At 40.0% G+C, this 21,250-nt stretch overlaps 1 protein-coding gene across 3 annotated transcripts in view; it reads right to left on the bottom strand.

The window, feature by feature from the left end:
* Positions 1 to 20,716, bottom strand: part of CTTNBP2 (cortactin binding protein 2) — a 161,672-nt gene extending 140,956 nt beyond the window's left edge. Inside the window, 2 exon segments of one of the 3 annotated variants that reach the window (NM_001168715.1) lie at positions 8,798 to 8,905; positions 20,544 to 20,716. In NM_001168715.1, the coding sequence (NP_001162186.1) occupies positions 8,798 to 8,905; positions 20,544 to 20,624 (189 nt within the window). In that variant the 5' untranslated portion in view covers positions 20,625 to 20,716. 3 annotated transcript variants of the gene reach the window in all.
* Between the last annotated feature and the right edge of the window lie 534 nt (positions 20,717 to 21,250).

Here is a 21,250-nt window from a genome sequence, read left to right as displayed (position 1 = left end):
TTTGAGACTTTTTATGAAAAACGTATTCCCAGGCACTCATGGAAAGAGACTCGTCAATAGAAAATCATCAACCCTTAAGTTAACTTGTAGGGATTACTTAAAAGTTTGTCTTAAAAAAGACAAATCTAACCTAATCTAAAACTAGATTCTGTTGATTCAGACTTCATGAAAGGAAACCTAAACTTTCTAACAAGGCCAGTGACACATCTGCATTTTAATATATCATTTACTTAAATACTGAACTCTTCCTAGGTAGTGCCTCTATCATGACCCTGGCTTACATAATCTACCCTCACAAATTCACTTCAACTTTTATTGATTGGAAAAAATAAAGAATTTTATAATATCAAGGAAATCCATACAACAGCCTTTCATGGAAACCAAACCAAATTTCTATTTAAGGACTCAATTTACTACCTGCTGATGTTTTGCAGATACGAAGCCAAAACAAAACAAAACAAAACAAAACAAAAAAACAAGATCAAATATGAAAAACTAAAAGATGTACAAATTTAAAAACAAAATGCAACTACAAGAGACACACTTAACGACTGAAATATGCAAAGATGGTCAGGGTGGAAAGAGCAGTTCCTCAGTAATTGTGTCCTCGTGTATTTCAGAAATCTCCATCACTTCCCTAAACTCAGGTCATGCGGCATTCTCACATGCACCAGCATGTTCCCTGTCATCCAGAGGATGACAGAATCATATCCCAATTACAGAAAAGTACAAGCTTGTAGTATGATAATTAATAAGAAGGACACATTAAAAACCAATGATGTTCTTCTACATTATCATTCTTGCCATTCAAAAGGATCTTAGAAACCTTCAAGGCTTTACTTCTGTTTATAATTACCTGTGCTCAATCACAAGGGAAGAGCAAATGAATGATTAAACATAGAAGACTAACAATTTCTTTGTAGCTTCAATTTCTGTGCAGCTTTTGAAATTTACAATTGATTACAGGTGTGTAGAAATGGTCTGAGACTTCATAGCAATTAAAGTAAAGATTCCATAAATGACAACTTTCAGCTCTAGGAGAATGCTTAGTTTCATTAATGTTGCCTTTGGGGGAGAGACATGGTGAGGGCTAAGGTTAGGAGTCAGACAGAAAATGGCAAATATCCTATTAGCTTTACTTTCTCTGTTCCTAAAGTAGGGGTACTACCACTGATCTCAAGAGATTTCATAGGGATAAGAAATAATGCCTATGAAGTGCCTGACCAAAACCTAACAATATTAAGCCCCATTCCATCTCCACCCCCTGCTAAAACTCTAGCTTGTTGTAAATAGCAGTTAACCTCAGGATTCCCGCAAAGCATGAGCCAAATGGAATTACCCTTGTCTTGATTTTGGCTTGTTTACTGCCTAACCCACCATCATGGGATGGATGAAGGTGGCTGTAGAAAAGAAATTGTTTTAGTTTAAAATGATAAAACCACCCTCTTCTTCTTTCATTTTTTTGTTTACTTTTAACTGGTTGTGAAGAGGTGGTTGCAAACAGAATTATTTATGCAAAGTTGAAAATAATGCCACACAAAATTCAAAAATTTACATAATAAAGACCATGCTGCACACTGTATGAGCATACTGCTTTAGAACCTTGTTTCCCCTTATAATCAAAACATAGAATTCATCATAAAGGTGGCAAAAGAAATTTCTGCAAAAACCCATGACTTGTAGCTTAGCCACCAAGTGTCAGGATGAGGTGGCTAAAATGTAATCAGAATGCCTCAAAGGAATACCTTGTATTTTCAGATCACATGGAATTCTAAAAATGAACTGCTAATTAGACTGAAATCCCCACAATTGTGATCATGTTCAAAGTGTACAAAAATATATTCCTTGTTTCATCCTATTTGTAACCCTGATTCTATCCTGCACCAGAACAGATCAAATGGTATGTGGGAGATTGATCTGGGAAAAGCCTCATCTTTAGTTTGTTCTCCTTACATATATCTTGATAACTTATTAATAATCAGCAGGCAGATGCTACACAGTTACTTCAGTTGCTTTTTAAATGGGCTAGAAATGGTGATCATAAACATTTTGCTTTCACGACCTCATCACCTAAATTTTCTAATATATGGAAAAGCAACGTTTTGCATGGTATTCTATATTTTGTTTGTTTGTTACTAATAGTAAATATTTATCAGAGAAAAAACTGACCAGAAGTAAAGAATCAAAGTTGCTCATTTCAGTGTTCGTCCTGCTGGAACAAATACAATGCTACTTAAAATTCATCAGCTATTTCTTCTTTCTGAAAACTGATTTGCTAGCAGAAACAATACAAAATCTGGTCAACACCCTTCTTCCTTTCTCTAGCATGGCACAAAAGTGTTATCTCAACAGACAGGAAAGGAAACTTAAATTAATTTATGTTTTCATAAAATCAGCTCTGCTCAGCAAATTAATTCATTCATTAATTATAATGAACAACACAAAAAGGGTATGTTTTGGTCTATCAAATGCCTGCATTCACAGGAGAATTTTGAAATACAAAAGACTGCATGTTTTACTTAGCTGAAACCAATAAAAAGCCAGATTGTTATTCTTTTATCAGGATTTAGCAGACATGTCATATGAGGAAAACATTCACAATACTCTGTAGCATACTCTGTAGCTATTTTTAAAACTAGAGTGGAACCATTATTTTATTTAAAGTGATTGTCTTTGTTCTATGTCAAGATTCTAGCACTGAACCATACAACTATAAAGGCTTTTTTAATTTGAAAACTACGGTATTTAATTTCTGCATAAGGAACTGTAATTCAATTTTAAATAGTAAAATATGTAATACATTTTGAAAGTGTCCTGAAGTTGTTAAAATGGGCATTTTCAGAATACTTTTAGTTTAAAGGCATACTTTTTCAAGAAAATCATTGTATCATTATGCAACATATTTGAATAGAGTTTTTACATTTATTTTTAGCAAAAATAGACTTTTCTTTTTCTTTTTTTTTTTTTTTGAGATGGGGTCTCGCTCTGTCACCCAGGCTGGAGTGCAGTGGCTTGCTCTCGGCTCACTGCAACCTCCGCCTCCTGGGTTCAGGCAATTCTCCTGCCACGGCCTCTCAAGTAACTGGGATTACAGGTGTGTACCACTACACCTGGCTAATTTTTGTACTTTTAGTACAGATAGGGTTTCACCATGTTGACCAGGCTGGTCTCGAACTCCTGACCACAAGTGATCCACCTGCTTCAGCTCCCCAAAGTGCTGGGATTGCAGGCGTGAGCCACCGAGCCCAGCCTGAGATACATCTTATAATCACTGGCAAATTAAATCTGCCTGTCGCAAGGCAAGGGCTCACTGTTGCACGTGGGTGGGCTCAGTTCTATAGAGAGGATGGGGGTCAACAAGCTATCATCGCAGGTGGACTGTTTGCATTAATAGCCATAAATACAGGGACCTCATCCCAAATTGGCCTGCCACCATGCCTGGCTAATATTTGTATTTTTAGTAGAGACAGAGTTTCACCACATTGGCCAGGCTGGTGTTGAACTCCTGACCTCATGTGATCTGCCTGCCTCAGCCTCCCAAAGTGCTGGGATCATAGGTGTGAGTTGCTGCGCCTGGCCAATTTTAGCAAAATCAGTTTTAAAAATAGTCCTTCCTTGACTAGCATTACCTCCTTAAAGCAGCATTTCCCAAGCAGCAGCAATGTGGTCCCCCATGGAGAGACCCTGTTGTCACAGCTGAAGAGTTGCTACTGGCATCTAGTGGGTAGAGCCCAAGGATGTCGCTAAATATCTTACATGTACAGGACAGCTCCCCACAAACAGCAAAAAATAAAATGGTCCCAAATATCAACAGTGCTGAGGTTGAGAAAATCTGCTTTAAAGCAAAATTACTTAAGAGCTTTAAATTTTATTTTTAATTTTGAACCCCATGAACAGCCAAGTTTTTGAAAAGGAAGATCGTTCTAGGCAAACTCAATATACTGAGTCACGGTCTGAGAAAAGTAAAACTTAGGCCTAGATGGCATTACATAGAATACTAATTTTAAATATATAAAGTCAAGAAAAACAATTTTCTAAACAGCTACAATTTTGGCATAATACATCTTCACTTATATGTACTTCAAAGTTTATTTTTATGCCTGCTACACAGTAGGTACTCATCAAATCCTTATTGAGGAAGGAAGGAAGGAGGAAAAGATCTATCTTCCTATATCTTAGCCCAGGATATTTTGAAAGATAATATTGAAATCAGGATAGGACCCCTCCCTCTTGGACTTCGGCAGGTTGTTAATGTTTTCCCAAGTCCTCCCATCTTCCATAGTACTACAATGTAGCCAGCTAGCCATGGCCATTTTCCAGGCTCCTATGCAACTACGAAAAGCTGCATGTCTATGAAAGACCTCACCGATACACTGTGTGCACTCTGCAGAAGAAAGACCATACTTAGAGGAAATGCTTGCCCTTCATTTCCCATCTTTCCCCCTTACCATATATTGGGATGCAGAGCTGGCACTGATCCTGTTTCAAGCACGCTGATGAGGTTAACTCCCTAAGAAGAGTAGTAAAACAAAAATAACCTGGGTTGTTGAATGACCACTTGGCATGGAGCTGACTCTCCAGCTGGGATCACTCACCTCCAGATTGTCATGTGAGAGAAATGACCTTATTTAATCTACTGTATGTTGAGTCTCTTTCTTACAGCCACCTGTACAAGGCAATTCTATAACTGATAGTGTCCTGTGTTACTGGGGTGATAAATGCATTCTACCTGAAGAAATGTTAAACTGGATAATTTTTAAACATGACAATGCAAATAATAATTGAAAGTCTAGATTATATAGTTACTTTATATGAACATTAGGAGGAAGAATTGCCATGGGTTTATTATGGTCAATCTCAGTTATCCAATCTAAAAGGAAAAAGGCACAGAAAAAATCTGAAGATAATTGCCAAAGGAATTCATTGTTTAAATGATATTTATGTAAACTCATGCTAATGATAGCAGGCTGGGCCCTGTAAAATGTAGGCTTAAGCACATAATTTTGACTTTTAAAATTTTATAGTTATAGCATTTTCATCTAGTTATAGCATTTTCATCATCTTGACTTTGTCTCTCTTTGACTAAGATACCTGTAAGAATACCAGTAGCAAGAGGAAAAAAGAAACAAAGGCCAGAAGACTCCACAAAGTAAACAATTAAACTTGAATCACGGATTTCTGTATGAATTGTGTACTCAGATTTTGAATAGTCAATTAAATTTAATTCAGAAGCTTCTGTGCCTATCTCGGTATTCAGAAAATGCGGCTGCTTCTCTTTAGGCACCTTCTTTATTGAACTACAAAGTATTTTTCATTGGGCTTTATCTGAATGTATCTATTTGTTCAAAGATTTATTCCTACTCTATGTGAATATGGAGGAATTGTTGACAAACTAAATATTTCCCATGAGAATCAATTAAAATATACTTCAGTTAATCAGCTTTATGCAATTCAGATTTTTCCATCAATATCGCTCTTTTTAAAAATTAATGTCTTCAATACTGTCATGGACTTTTTTTACTAGGAAATATCTATACCTTAAATATATGAAAATAGCAAAGGTACCAAGATATATATTGCAATCTCTTAACATCTTCCCCATTCCAAATTATATTTATGGATTGTTTTGAAAAGTCCGTTGCCATTAATTCAATGATGTATGCAATTTTTAATAACTTCAAATCAAAGCATCAAGATAGCATAATTTAAAAAGTAAAACAGCTTCATCTGAAATATATGTTTAAAGATTTAAAATTCTAAAGAATTTTAACGTCTCACAACAAAATCATTTCTAAATGTAATAAAGTTCAGTGTACAAATTAGGTATCTTTATAATTTATATATTAAATTCAAAACTATTTACTATTTTCAGAGGAATATTAATTTTGGCTGAAAAAAAAAACCAAGATGCACTTCCTTCACAGTTGAATAGCAGCACACTGATTACTGAGTGAGGAGATTTTGATTCTTGATTTCGGAATAAATTGATCTCATAATGTAAAACAAAATTAAAATGACACTTTCACAGCCTCTCTCTTTCCCAATTTCTTTCTGGGGCATTAGTCACTCAGCTACATTCCACCACTACAGGAAAAGGCAAACAGATGACACACTGGGACTGTGCATGTCCCAGGGAACATTCAATCAGTACATCACCACGGTGAGTCTATGATGGCTACCACAGGTATGTGAAGATGACATTATTACCTATTGTAAAAAAAAAATCATCCAAATAAAGAAATCACAATTCTGAATTTTAAACCAAAAAAGCTTTAAGATTCTCCATATACACCGCGTTCCACGTGGGAGGCTGTGTGAAAATGAACTGGAAGCTCTTATGCATGCCATATCTGTGGCCTTCGATAAGTCAGAAGTCTCCAGGCTTTGTTGTTTGATTTTATCTATACACAAAGGAGACTGGTCTTGGCCAGTGGTTCTCCACAGGAGCAGTACCCTAGGATGTGTTTTGGAAATGGACTAGCATTTTTTATTTTCACAGTGATGGGCACTTAGGGGAGGCACGGCAAAGATGTGGTTCCTTTCCACACATTAAAGGAACTGTGCTGTGTTCTCTGTCACGTTCAAGTATTTCTCTGTTCATTCCTTTCACTTGAACCTTCTAGATGACCAGGTTAGAGAGTAACTCCTTTCTACTTATTAAACAAGTCAATTTAATTTTTAACAAACTGAATTTTCCACGGATTCAACTCCTGTGTATGTATGTGCTTTTGTTTGCCACTTTACTAAGTCATTCACCATTTCAGAAAATCACCTCGCCCACCACAAATCTGCTGACTCAGAGTAAACAACATAGCAGGATGGGATCAGGATTCTTTTGCAACTATTATATTCACGTCAATGCCATGAATAGGTTCAAATAGCCATGTGTTTGTTTTATCATGTCTTTCAGTACAGTCATGTCTGAGCATTTATATATTGAGCATATCATATTTTATTTTAACTATTTTCCTGTTATCTTTGTACTGGTTTTAACAGAACCTACTTATACATGCAATTCTCCACAAATTTCATTGCAGGATAGTAAGAAGGTGATAAAATATTTTATGAAAAGGAGACATCACATCTGATAGGGAGGCAAAACACTGACCTACGACATCATCTAAGGCTCCTCGTAATTCTAACATTTCTTGATTCTGTGAAAAATGTCCACTCAGCAAGTGCTGATTATTAGCAAGCTTTTACCTCTACTCTTACATTTCAACATTTCCAAGTATTGCAATTAAATTAAAAAGAGAAATACCTGTGGTCGCTAAGGTGATACATAAAAACACCGACTTCATTAAACGTTCAAACATTGATGTTAGTGGGGAATTCCATAGTGCTGATGCCTTTCATAGGTTAACACAGGACCAAAAAAAAAAAAAAATATCTAAGGCACAGTTCGAGCCCTTCACTTCTATCTGACCACAAGAGGCTATACTACTGGCCTCAGCAGCTGACTGTGCCCTTGTTCTGTCCTTGGGCTAAGGGGCACATATGTTAGTTATATGCTGCCTCAGCATCTCTCCCAAAAATTTCATTCAGGAAAATATACATCTGCCAGTAACAAGATGTTCTAAATGTGGAACAGGATGAACATAACCAAACTGCAAATGTCTACTTAGCAGAACTTGTCATTCAAAAGGCAACACCTTCAACTCAATATTGGCTTGCCGACAGTACAACTATACTACCATTTTTCTGTGGCAATTTGTTCCTGCAATCAAATTGAGGGATAATCATTACATCTGCTATGCCAACTTCTGGTTTATGAAAATACATTGAAGACATGACTTCAGGAGCTATCTCTTCTTCCCACACAACTGAGTTCTCCCCATGTCTACCTTTTCCATTATTATGTCTGACCATCCAGCACTACCACCTCCCTCCTCTACCATATAAGCTCCTGTCACAGGCAACAATGTGTTAACATTCCACAGATTTTCATATGTACATGAAATTAAACTTACCAAGACAATGTTTGGGGAAACAATTCCCTGGTGAAATAAGATAAACCCATACCTAATAAATATAGCCTTCTTGGTCAAATGACCAAGAGCCAAAAAGATAACTAATTACATACAAACTATTAAACAGAAAAGAGGGACAAAAACAAGCACCAAATTCTGTTTGATCTACATACCAAAACAAACGCAAGATCCAGAACATTCAGTTGGAAAACTGCATCAAGAAAGTCTAATAACCATTGTTTTTTCAAAAAGAAAATTTTATTGAGGCTATTAAGTAATAAATTCTTTGTAAGCAATTACAGAAATATTTCAAAATTACTGAAAGATCAAAAAAATTAACACTTTGAAGGTATGGATAAACATTTACTTTTTAACTCATGAGTTTCTAAAAATAAAATAATAATTTTTATAGGAAGAAAAAACATATATTACCAGCAATCTTTTTTTATAAACCTCAACTTTTCCTCACTGCCCTCACATACATGTAGGATACCAAATCAGCAATTTTCTGAAAATGCATGTTTCTAACCAAATAAACATGTGAAACATAAAAGGATTTCTGAACGAGTACAGCTGACTCCTCAAGTTTCCCACATTACACAGTCTACTCTCAGCTCCCAGCATTTCAATGACCATCTATCTGACTTCAGTGTTTGTTTGGGCTTATAAAGGTTATGGGTTAGTGCTTGGGGTGAAGAGCACATTTTGACCTGATGTAACATTTTATATCTACTTGATTCAAAAATTAAGAAAAAGAAGGTTTGCCAATGGCTCTTTGAAAAAAGCAGATGACCCAGCATGGAGACCCAGTCCTGTGTCATTCTTACCCGCAGGGCCTCGATGACGAGGTCTCTGGCCTCCAGCTCCCCTTCCATCACGCTGAGGAGCATCCGCAGCTCGGATTTACTGAGAGTATCCACATCAAACTCTTTTTTCTGTAACACATAAAAAAACAAGGCAATGAAAAATCTTTTCCTAAAGAAGACACACACATCCTAAGAGTTATGCAATGGATCATTTTTATCCCAGTGGCTCAGCAGATCCAAGAGGCACTGGGGTACTATTTGCAGCAGACAATCTATGCCATGACCTTCTAGGAGAGAGGTAAAAACTATAACGCCAGTCTCTCAACTCTCCTCTCCAAGGAGCTATAGTTCCCCAGCCTGCCTGCACACCCAGACTCAAAATCTCTCCAAATCACACAGCACAAATTTAAAGTCCCCGAAGTCTGAAGCAAAACAGGTCTGGTATATCTTGGGGGAGTAGGGGAGTTTCAAGAGAAGCAAAGAAAGCATGGATGTATTCCTAGAAGGGCCCCAACATAAAGACTCCTGGGAGGTTTTTATAAATTCCAGAACATCCAATAATAATAGGTCATGTTTACACACTCTGCAGCAGAGGCCACCAGCTGGCAGCCAAATCTGGCCTACAGATGTGTGTTACTTGGGTCACAAAGTGGGTTTGTCATCGTTGTTGTTTTTCATTTAGCCGACATTTAAAAAATCTTAAGATGTCACCAAAAAATCCAGATCCCTGGCTTGCCTTCAAATGTCAGATGACTGGGTAACTCCAGATTCATATTTCCTCACGGCAATAATGCACAGAGCCAGGAAATAGCTGCCCCTTTAGAAGGAACACATTCCTCATGTTGCCAACCCTCCCCCACCAACACATACACACACACACAGTACAGGCACACACACTTTTAAGAAACCAGGACTGCCACTCATATGTGGTCATCTGGGCGGACAAAGTCCGGTGAGTTTGGAACCCCTGCTGTTTGGTTATCAAAGTGCCTTCTTATGAACGCCTCTGTAGCTTCTTGGCAGGCCTGGGAGGGAGCTGAGACTGGAATAAGTGAGACTTCCAGGGACCTAGCTACAGCTTGAAGTCAGCACCAGGGCCCTAGGTGTGTGTGGGGGGGAGGTGGGGGGAAGGGAGGGGGTCATAATTTCTCACACAAGGTTCTTCCAGCCCTTTTGTCTTCTCTTGTAGATTTCTTCCCTGAGCGACTGCATCCAACCTCTTAAGGCTTTAAATTTCATAGGTATACCACTGACTCTCGATTCTTTTGTCTTCCGCTCCAACCTCCTTCCTCACAGCAAATTTTACAAGTAGGTTCTCCGGCATTTATTTTAGAGATAAAGCTGAGAGTGAGTTCACAGTCAGCCTGGGTGAGTCCAAAGCCTGAGCTCCTTCCACCAGGCACACTCTGCTCCTCCCTTCTGTACACAGACTCATTTGACAAGCCCAGTCACCATCATAGAGAAGGGTAACACAACATTTATCCCCAAATCTGTCTGTACACTCACCCTCAGAAGCCATTGTTCAAAACATGCCAGAATATTACTTCACACTTGCATAGCACCCAATGGCTTCCAAAGTAGTCTCAGAGAATTGACTAATTTACACCATATTGCCATCTCCATTTTTAAAATTGAAACTCAGAAAAGTCAGATAATATATGCAGAGCATGCAACCAGTAAATGGTAAAACGAGGATATATGACCAAATGCCATGACTTATCTTCACACTTTACCAGCATGGCACCAACATTCTAGAATAAGCTCTTTGAGATGAGATAAAAATGGTACCATCCTATCAATCAGCCAACATGAACACTGGGCTATTTCTGTGAAGACACAAAAGTATACATAGTAAAGACAATAAACTATTTCAGAGGCTTTCAAACAGGCATGACCAGAACGGTAACATTTAAGTTTCAAAAGAATCTTCTGGAAAGAGATGATGGTACAAAGGGGAAAGAGACTAGAGCTAGGGGGTTCTCTCAAGAAAGATTTTAAAAGGATCTCTCTCTTAAAATTATTTCTTTTTGCATACACACTAGACAGAGAAGTTATTTGGAAAGGTAAGGGCTAAGGATAAAGAGAAGAGGAAAACCTATAGCAAGCATAAATCATGTATAGTTCTCAGGGATTCCTACTTCAAAGATTTCTTAGAGATGCTCCCTATGAATAGTAAAATCCAACGTACCAAGTCCCAATCTCTGCTCCCACTACACAGTAGTGTCCATAAAGTCTTATAAACCAATTGTTCTCAAACTTTGGCATGCATAAGAATCACCTTAAGACCTTGTGAAAAAACAGGCTGCGGTGCTCCACCCCTGGAAATTGTGATTCAGTGAGTCTGAGGTGGGGCTGTGAATCTGCCCCTCTAACAAGCTCCTGCTGATGTTGCTGGTCCACAGACTACATGCTGAGGAGCACTTCTATAACTCATGCCATCCTCTGTTTTCTCATCTGTATAATGGAAATCCTAACATCTACCCTGCATTCTTGTGAGGATTAAACAAGAACATATCAATGAAGTAAGTGCCAAATGAAGGCAGGCGGTTGTTATTATTAACCCAGATGTTTCATGTAGAGAGGAGTAGGGTATTGGCCAGGAGCCTATTTCTTTGAAAATCTACCAGCCCAAGTCCAATAAACTCAGTTTATTGGCTATGATGAAAGACAGGCTCTTTTATCCTGGTTTTTCCCACTGAGATGGGAGAGTAAGCTGCAATTCTTATGTGCTTTAGAGGGTAATGTTTTATTAATGATGCTGCTGGTTGCTCTAAAGATTTTAATTAATTGTATATTTTATTGTCCTGCTTCTCCAAAGCTTTATAAGCAAAGTGCTCCATTTTAAAAACTAATAAATTATGAAAGACATTGCCAAGATCCTGATTCATATTAGAGTCAGGAGAGCCTGCCCTGCTTCCATCAGCAGCAGCAACACATGTGACCTACAGCCAAAACTTCTGTTTTTCTATATACTACCATCAATAAAGAGGGAAATTCATTAAAATAAAAAATATTGGTACAAGGGTTCTTGCTAAACCATAGATTATGTCACACAGAATGTTAAAAAATAAATCTGTCTCCCATCACAACGTATGAAGTGATGTACTGTTTGACACATACAGTGCATCTGTCTGCTTGTCTTTCTTCTCTCTCTGTCTCCACCCCCATTTCTCCGCTACTAGTCATAGTAAAATTTCTCTACTAATTCCTGGCCTTTCATAGTGCAAATATTATAATAATATTTTCAAATTGTCAACACCTTTCATTTCCACTCTATTCTGGCAAAACAAGGTAAAAACAAAGTACTGTGCATGAAAAGATGCTGGAGACCTTAAGACTCCAAGTATTTTATAAATAAATATAAAGCACTTTAGTATTTTTAGAAAAATAACCTCAGAAGCAAAAATTCTAACAAAAAACTGTATTTTTGTTAGAATATATATATATACACACACACACATATATGAATGAAGTGGCATTAATGTTAGATGCATATGGTACAAAAGTACTTATAGAAAAAATATTAAAGTTTCTTGGTTTAAGAGCCAAACGAATTATTTTAAGTCATATGTTTATAAAAGACTGCACTGATAATCTAATTTTCAAATTGGATAGAAGACAGGACAGATCCAAATGCTGCCACTCACACAAAAAATTAAGGTCTCTGTCATGGCACTCATGAAAACATGACTCCCAAATCCCCAACTCCCCCCAGAAAAAAACTAGAGCAGACATGTTCACAGACCGAGGTTTACTATTGAACTTGCCTTTGCCAATTAAAAAAGAAAAATCCAGTTCTTATTTTTTAGTGATGAAAAGAAGCTAAAAACAAAATAAAACCAGATCTGTGCCAGGCACGGTGGCTCACGCCTGTAATCCTAGCACTTTGGGAGGCCAAGGCCGGCGGACTGCCTGAGCTCAGGAGTTCAAGAACAGCCTGGGCAACACAGTGAAACCCCGTCTCTACTAAAATTAAAAAAAAAAAAAAATTAAAAAATAAAATTAGCCAGGCGTGGCAGCGTGCATCTGTAGTCCCAGCTACCCTGGAGGCTGAGGTGGGAGAATTGTTTGAACCCAGGAGGCAGAGGTTGCAGTGAGCAGAGATTGTGCCACTCTAGCCTGATGACAGAACAAGACTCCATCTCCAAAGAAGAAAAAACAAAACAAAACAAAACAAAACAAAAACACAGATTTCAACTCCACAGGCCACTCTTCCGCCTGTTACATTTGCCAGGAAAAGCATTCCAGAAAAAACGCTTAACACCTGGTTTTAAAAATCTGACATGGCAGCTTCAACCAATCCAGAATCTGGTCATCAAATACAAAGTATGTCTTGTTTGGGATACAAGTCATATATATTAATTTATTGTATGTTAATCTATTGTATATTATAATTTATTATAATTTATTTAAAATTTAAAATTATACTCATATAATTATATATAATATATATATATGATATATTATGTAAAAATTAGAAAGGAGAAATAATCCCAAACTCAACTGTTCAACACTGTAGTTTTGAACAGCTCTGAATTACTTGGGGCAAGTGTGGGGAGGGCATTCTTGAGGATTTTTTCTCATACAGGCTGAGAGAGAGAGAAAGAGACAGAATAGACAAAACAGACCCTGGCTGAATCAAGCCATCTTAAATTTCCAGAATTGAACACAGGCCAATACCAAGTTTGCCCCTCCCCAAATCTAAAACACTAGGTTTATGTGGGGAATTCAGTAGACACGGCTAAATATTAATAGAAAAGTCTTACCCATATCGTTTTAGAATTAGTGGAACCAACCAACATTGATTGGTTATCAGAATGCCTTCAGGAGACATTATGAGCCACGGTGGCAGAGACACCCCTCAGATCTTTCCTCAAATACATCCGTCCTATCAGGGTTGCTGGGGGATATGTTGGTAACTAAATACAAACTCAGGCACTTTATCTGGCTCTTCCCAGCAACACCAAGAGCCTCTCCTTCAGTTTAATATCCAGCAGGTTGTGCCTATTTTCCATCAGTAAGCTTTACATAGGAGAAAGCAGGCAGACTGGAAGGTGGGGTGATGAGTGATGTAGTAGGAAACAATCAGCAAAGTAGGGCAAATCACTTCATCTGTTTGAATCTCAGGTTTTCCATCAGTAAAAATAAGGATGCTGGAGTAAGTGATCTCTTAAATCTCCTCCAGCCCCTAAATGTCCTGATTTCATGTACCATCAGGGTAACTGGATTACTGGACTGAGGAAATTTATTTAGGTCATTTCCTGAGTCTAAAAGCCTTTGTGAGGTACTTGAGGAAAACTGATTTTGCCTCTTTGCTCAGAAGTTACAGAAAAAACTATTTTCCTCCTAGTTTAATAGTGCATGCTAATAATTAATAATGCATTTAGAACTTTCTATGTAAGCAAGCTTTATGCTTTGGGGATGAATAAGGGCTATCAAGAAGTAAAAGCAATGAAATCATCTTGAAAGTTCACCATCACAATGCAAAGGCTGTATCACCGACATGCAAAAAATTAAATCCACCTCTCTAGGTACACAAGAACATGCACTATGTTAAGAATTCAGCTAATTATAAGGGTTTTCATGAAGAAAAGTACATACTTCTCAAGATCTCAAACTATTTTCAAATCTCTGAAGTTACTTCTTGCCTTGAGATTATCTTCCTGGTTTCTCTCTCTTCAAGGAGGAAAGAATTTTTGTGATGGGGTTGCCTACTTCTGATGCTGCTCTTCCTAAGAGAATGGATTCTCCTCTGATTCATCTGGGTACTATCTTTCTTCAGCACATAGCTCAAACCCCACTTCTGAATGCCTTTCCAGACTCCAGAAATCTCTTGTTCTCTCCATTCAGTCTTAAAATCTGTTCTATTACTTCACTTGGCGGTTAATCCTGTCCAGCTTTGTGCATTTCCTCATAGTAAACTTATTATCTCTATTAACTCTATTTTCTCACCCCTACTAGATGTGTCAGGACAGTAAGAATATTACTTCTTCACTTATTTTATCCAACGTGCTCCCCCTGCCCCGACCCACCATATACACTTTGGGTATAAAATGTCTACTGCACACAGTATGCAAACAAAGTGTGCAAAGGATGTCTCAGGTACATCCATCTTACTAAGATACAATGTTTCAGCCCAGTCTAGGTGCAACTAAGTAACTGTATTAGATCATTGACTCAGAGTTTCAAAAATCATCTAGAGTAACCTCAACTAGGGAAGCTGCTTGATGTTCTGCTTTAAAACAACATATAGCACAGAGAACATGGGGTCTATTTGGTGTCAGCTCTCCAAGGTCATGCACCTCAAATCAACCACACTGTCTGGGGTCTTCCATGCAAGACAAGAAATTCAATGTATTGAAAGGAGGTAATACTGACAAGGAAACAATGTCAGGAAGGAAACCTGGTAATGGATGTGACTAATTTTAGCTAAGAGAAAGCTGGAAAGAATGGCAGAAAAGTGGCTCAGTCAGGGGTGACAGCCTCTGATAATTAAGCCCAGCTACCTCCCTTTTCCTCCTTTCAGATCTCCCCGCAGTCTCTATTTCCTCCTTAGGGGAAAAAAAAGGACCATACCTCAAACAATACAAACGTCTATTTTCACTCTAACTCAGTTTTTCGATGATACATCAGCCCGACATGGGACATGGATCAGCTCCACGGGCAAGCAGACATTCAGATGTAATAACCATCCTTTAGGAAGCTTACAATGCATTAAAGAATAGTCTTGATTATCTGTAGGTGGCAAATGTCTGCATGCTGATTTTCAAATGAAGAGGCTGGGCCAAATTAACAGGCAGGCCTTTGGAACCATCTTGTCTTTTCAATGAAATATAAAAATGTCAAAACCAAATCATTTGCAAACAAGTATCCACTCCACATAGCAATGTTACCTTGACTACACTACATTTACTATAACCTTTTAAAATGATCTCCAACATATTAGTTGGTTACTAACAATTTATTTAAACAGAGTATCTCCCCCCACTCTAAAATCAGGATTTATATATGGAAGGCATCATACTGTACACAGCATTAATAATATGATCTCATTATTTGTGTAAGTTATTTAAAACATTAAAATTTTAAAAATCTTTCAATATCAATATCATCATCCTCTCTTGTACCTGTCCTCTGATTCCTTACCTAACTACCAAGAGAAAAGACAAATCTCTTTTTCCACGTTATACAAGCTTTGCAAAGGAGCACCAACAGAGAACAATGTAATCAAGTGTGTTCAAATAAAGTATCCTTCTAAAGCAATACTCAGACAGGCTTCGGTGGCAAAGTAAATGGAGCTGGGGGATACTGCTCCATCCTTCCTAGGCACATTCAATGCTGAAATTCCAGTTCCACATTTCTGTGCAATTGCAGACTATTCTAAAGCCTGCCTAACCTCCTTTTTCCTGCCCAATCTTTCCTTTTATTCCCTCTTCCTGTTTCCAAACTTCCCCACATTTCTCTTAATCCCCTATCAATCATCTTCTCTCTCCTCCACACCCCAATGGGTGATGTGGCCTTGACTCTATTATTGGAAGGATGCAGGATGGCAGTGGTGCAGCCTCAATCATCATTTTGAAAACAGAGAATCCAAAGAGAAAACTAATAGTGTTGCAAATTAAACTTTTAAAAAACCTCTATAACGAATCTAAGAAGTCATTAAGAAAAGCGGCTTGGAAAGGGGCAGTATTAAGATGAAAATTTTTACAAATAAGAATTAGGGTCATCTTTTTGGATCAAGATCCATAATATCTATAATGTTAATTATTACAAGTCACAGGCCAATAGTTTCACTATAAGCTAGCTGGTAACACACACAGTGAGTTTTCCAATTAGCCACTCAACATTAAGTTTTATGACACAACTTCTTGGTGAGCTTCCTTTCATTTTCTTCATTCAATGAATATTTGTGGAGCACTTACCATGTGCCTGGCATTGTGCTAAGCACCTTTGCTTTCCTTTACAAGCTTTACACAACTCTCCTCGGAGGTGGAGGCTGCTCTCTCCCAGCCACAGCCTTGCTGCCCACATGATCAACATCAGATATTTGTAAATGTCTAAGTACCAAGGCTGTGAAACATTTTCTCACCTCATAAAGTTATGTGAAACACACAAGGATAGAACCAACTGGCAATCTAGCCTAGGCATGGATTCAATCACTGAGGACAATTGTTCTCTAAACAAAATTGTTCCTGTGAGAAATACAATAACAAAGACAGCAACGACAATAATAATAAAGTCCAAAAACTGGGGCAAACAGCAACCTACAACCTATTATTTAAGAAGAAGAAGAAAAAAAAGAGTGAAATGCAGGACACTGGAAACAGTTATATTCTCATCTTTGGAAAAATATTCCAGTCAATTTCCTCAACTTCCAAGCTATTTTTCTGAACCATATAACTGCGACCAGAATGGGAACCTCTTCGCTCATCGCTGAAAGCCCTTCGCGTGTGTCTCCCTAGGATATGGCCACATTCACACACTCCTTCCTGCAGTGCTGGTCCAAATCCTCCTTCAATCTCAAGGCCTACCTCAAATGTCATCCTTCTATGGAATTTTCTAGATCCATCCACTAGGAACCCTCTCTATGACTGTCTCTCTCCAAACTTCTAATGCAAAATCATTTGTGCCTCTCATGACACCATCATCTCCAATTTGATTCCTTGGCACATGGCAGTTTCTATCACTGGAATGTATTACTTTAGCAGAGCAAAGATGACACTCATGATACCTGTATCTCAGTAAGTGTTCAGTAATGTGTGTTAAATGTATGTTATTTCCTATTTAAAAATTAAGCTACAAAACTTTCAACATTCTATAGCTGCCATATAACTATAATTTAGTTTAAAAAAACACTTAGTGAAATTGGCTACGAAAGTTCTTTCCAGTGCATTTACATGCAATACTGTCACCTGGAAAACAAAACTTTCAAGTTGCCAGCTGTTAATTTGTTTAATATCACTGTTGTGCATTTTAAATCACTGTCCAAGTTTTTCTTTGTCACTGTCACCATGACAACAAATTTTATACCTTTTTGCATATTAGCTGCTCCAGAAAAGCTCAGAATGACAAGAATGTTGGTTGGCTTCCCAAATATAGCTCTCAAAAGATCTCCATTTTCCTTTCACTCCAAAATTCTTTGGTAACAATAAAAAGCATGAAGATTTCTGTTTTCCATACTGCCTTATCCATTAGGAGTTATTTTCAGAGTAGAAACAGCAATATGGCCTATAAAAGTCATCACATTTGGCCAGGGCACTGAAAATAACCCAGGTTTCCCGGCATGGTTCACAGCAAAGACTATTAATATGATCCTATTGAATAATGTAGCTGTTACCCAGCCTTAAACTTGGGATGCTTTCAGGATTTAAACAGCTAAGAATGAGGATCACAAACTAAATTTAAAACATTCCACTAAAAATGATATTAAACTGAAAACTATAAATTAAGCTTGTCTCTAAGCAACAATCTAAATAGTCAAAGCTTACTGAAAACACTCACTTTCAAAAATAGCCTACTGCTTCAGAGCTTCCATTGACTCCTTACTGCCAAATGTATACATAAAAATCACAATATGTAAACCAATTTGAAATTCAACAAATCTCCAAAATGCAAAGTGAATTGTTCACTAAAATAAAAATTAAGTTATCAGTCAACAAGAACCCAAAGTGCATTAAAACGCCTTTGATTTTTAAGGAGCAATTATGATGACACATATCACTCCTCTACACTAGCTTTCCTTTCACTTTAAAATCAGTCTACAGGTAAAGAGGCTGATAAGAGAGAACCATGCCTTATGAAGTCAAAACTATTTGGAGAAGTAAAATAAAATGCCCAATATTCTACATAAGAAGCCATCATCAAAGTTTTAGTAAAAAGTCAGAAATTATTACTATTTTTTAAACTACTAGATGAAGAATCCTTACTGCATCTCGCAACCCTAAAGGATTCTATGGAAATAGCAAAGAAGGTTCACGTTCGCAGATTTTCCATGGCTCTGCCCATTAACAAGGGTGAAATTATCAAATCCCCAACTATCAGCAGTGAAAATCAGACTTGAAAATTTTAAACAGAAGAGAGGGAACACTGACCTTGTTAACACAGAAATCTTCCTGGCGACCTGGGTTCTGTTTACGATCTAACCAAACAAAACGATATATCAGCTCTACAGACCATCAGTCAGATATTTGTGTTTGGGTTGTCAGGTGATTAAAATATTGAGGGTAATAGAAACCCATCCTGAGTGGATTAAGTAAACAAATTCAAACTTCCTGGGGAACAGGAAACACACACCCTACACACACACACACCCCACACCCTCTTTCTTTTTCCTCTTCCTTCCCCTTCCCACCTTTTGGGGATGAAGGCACCAAATCATTTCCACTTGCCAGAGAGCCTTGTCTCAATAGCTAGTTTCCTTACTGTGCCCCACAGTGGGGAGCTGATTCACATAAGTGGGCAGGTTTCGCTTGAAATCTTAAAGTTCTCATTTTCTATGCAAAGAATGGAAACTCAATTTTCCCAAAAGTTCAAATCAAAACTTGCCAGTTTTGCAAGTGGAAATCAGCAGTCCTCCTCCCCCTCTCGGTTTCTCCTTCCCTTCCCAGGCTCAGCTCCTCTCACCCCAAGTACCTTCCTCCACATCTCTCCTCTCCCTCTCCAGAAAGCCCTACCTCCAGAGGGTGGGAGGAAGTTAAAGCGGCCCCGGCTGTTTACGCCCGGCCCTGCCCTCTCCTGCTCCTGCACGGACTCTGCTCAGGTCTTGAGAGGAAGAGAGGGGGCGTCCACGCCCCGCTCGCTCCATCCCACCCCGATCCTTCGGCGGGAGCAGCCAGATCGGGCCAGAGTGGGAGGCGCTCCTAGATCTGCCTTTCTCTGCAGCTCCTTGCAGCTCCTGCTAAGCTGCTTCTCAAACACTCAGAACGTTTTCTACCCAGGAAATGTGAGTCCAGCCCTTCCCCAAGGTAGAGGCTGGAAACCACCAGCGAGTCTCTACACGGGGTTATTCAGGGGGGTGAAAGGAAGGACCAGTCATGAATGGTAGCTCATTCAGCTACTAGACTCCAGAGAAGAACAATGTCTTGAAACCAGGTGCAGAACCTCCACCTCTCCCGGGCATCGCCTTGGGAAGAACTAACCCATCCACCCGACCCCAATCACCACCACCAAGTGATGGGGCAGCAGGCTGCTAGGACCTAAAGCGCTGGCCTCAGCGGCAGCAGCGCCGCAGCAGGACAGAGCCCTCTCCCAATGGGCCCCCCGAAAGCACAGGAACAGATGCACACAATGGGCATCCCCACACCTGCTGGGCGATGGCCCACCTCCCCCAAGCTGCTCTCCCGGGTCCGCTGAGCGGTACCAGGCACCCCTGAGACAAGCGCTCGCAACCACACGCGCAGCGAGAGGTGAACAATGGGGGGTCAAATTCGCCAGGAAACACGTCCCAACCTTCGCCCCCGGTCAGAAGCGACCGCAGCGGAGGGAGTGGGCATAGGGGTCGCACTGGACTCACGCAGGGAGCTGGGAGAACCGAGTGACTCGAGGCCGCTTCCCGTGGGGCGCGGAAGGGACAGGAGGGATCCCTAGCCCGGGTGGCCGCTCCGCTCCCACCGGCCTCCGCCGTGTGGGCACCCCGAGAAAGGGGCACCGGAGGGTCCCGGGCTTACGGAACGCCCCGGGGGTGCGGAACCGGGTCCGGCTGGGACCCCGGCGCCGCCCCCAGCCCGCGTCTACACTCGCCCCGCGCCCGCCCCAGGAATTCGGTTACCGCCGCCTCCGCCGCGGCCCCCGCCGCGTCCTCCGGGGCCCGGGACAAGTCGGGCTCGCAGCTCGCGCCGTCCGTCGCCATCTTCCTGCTCTAGCGGATCCGAATGCGAGCTCGGAGCCGCGGCTCCGGACTCAGCCTTCTCCGCGCGGGCGGCGCTTAACCCGCTGCTGTCCGGGACGCGGGCGCGGGAAGCCTGGAGCCGCCGCACTCCCTCCGCCCCTCGCCACCGCCCTCGCCGCTTAACCCGCTGCGCGCCGCAGCGCCCCGCCTCGGTCCCGCCCCGGGCCCCGCGCCCGGCTGGGCCAGCCGCTGGCTCGTGGCGGTGCGAGAAATGGGCGCACGACCTGGCTCCGCTGCGGCCCTGCGCGCGGACTGGGGATCAAAGACCACGGAAGAGGTGAAGGGAGAAAGCGCCCGAGGAGCAATGCATTCCGCAGAACCCCCACCACGCCGGAGAAATCCGTGCACAGACCGGATTAAATGTCAGGCCTCCTGAATCTGAATTCTGTGAAAGATCAGGGAAAATCCTACACTTCAGCTCCCTCTATCCCACCGCAAGGAATCACATAGGGCACCCCTTTCTTCTTAAATTGCTGTTTCTTAAATTTCATTGCCGCCAGGGTATTTTTACCCTCCCAATATATATACACACCTGGCTCTGATTTATTCTATCGTTGACTCTAGTCCTTCTCCAAAAACAATTCTCA

The sequence above is a fragment of the Papio anubis genome, chromosome 4, assembly GCF_008728515.1.
Source record: "Papio anubis isolate 15944 chromosome 4, Panubis1.0, whole genome shotgun sequence".
Lineage (NCBI taxonomy): Eukaryota > Metazoa > Chordata > Mammalia > Primates > Cercopithecidae > Papio > Papio anubis.
The sequence above is the reverse complement of the archived record's forward strand: the minus strand, read 5'-3'. Positions and strand labels throughout refer to the sequence as shown.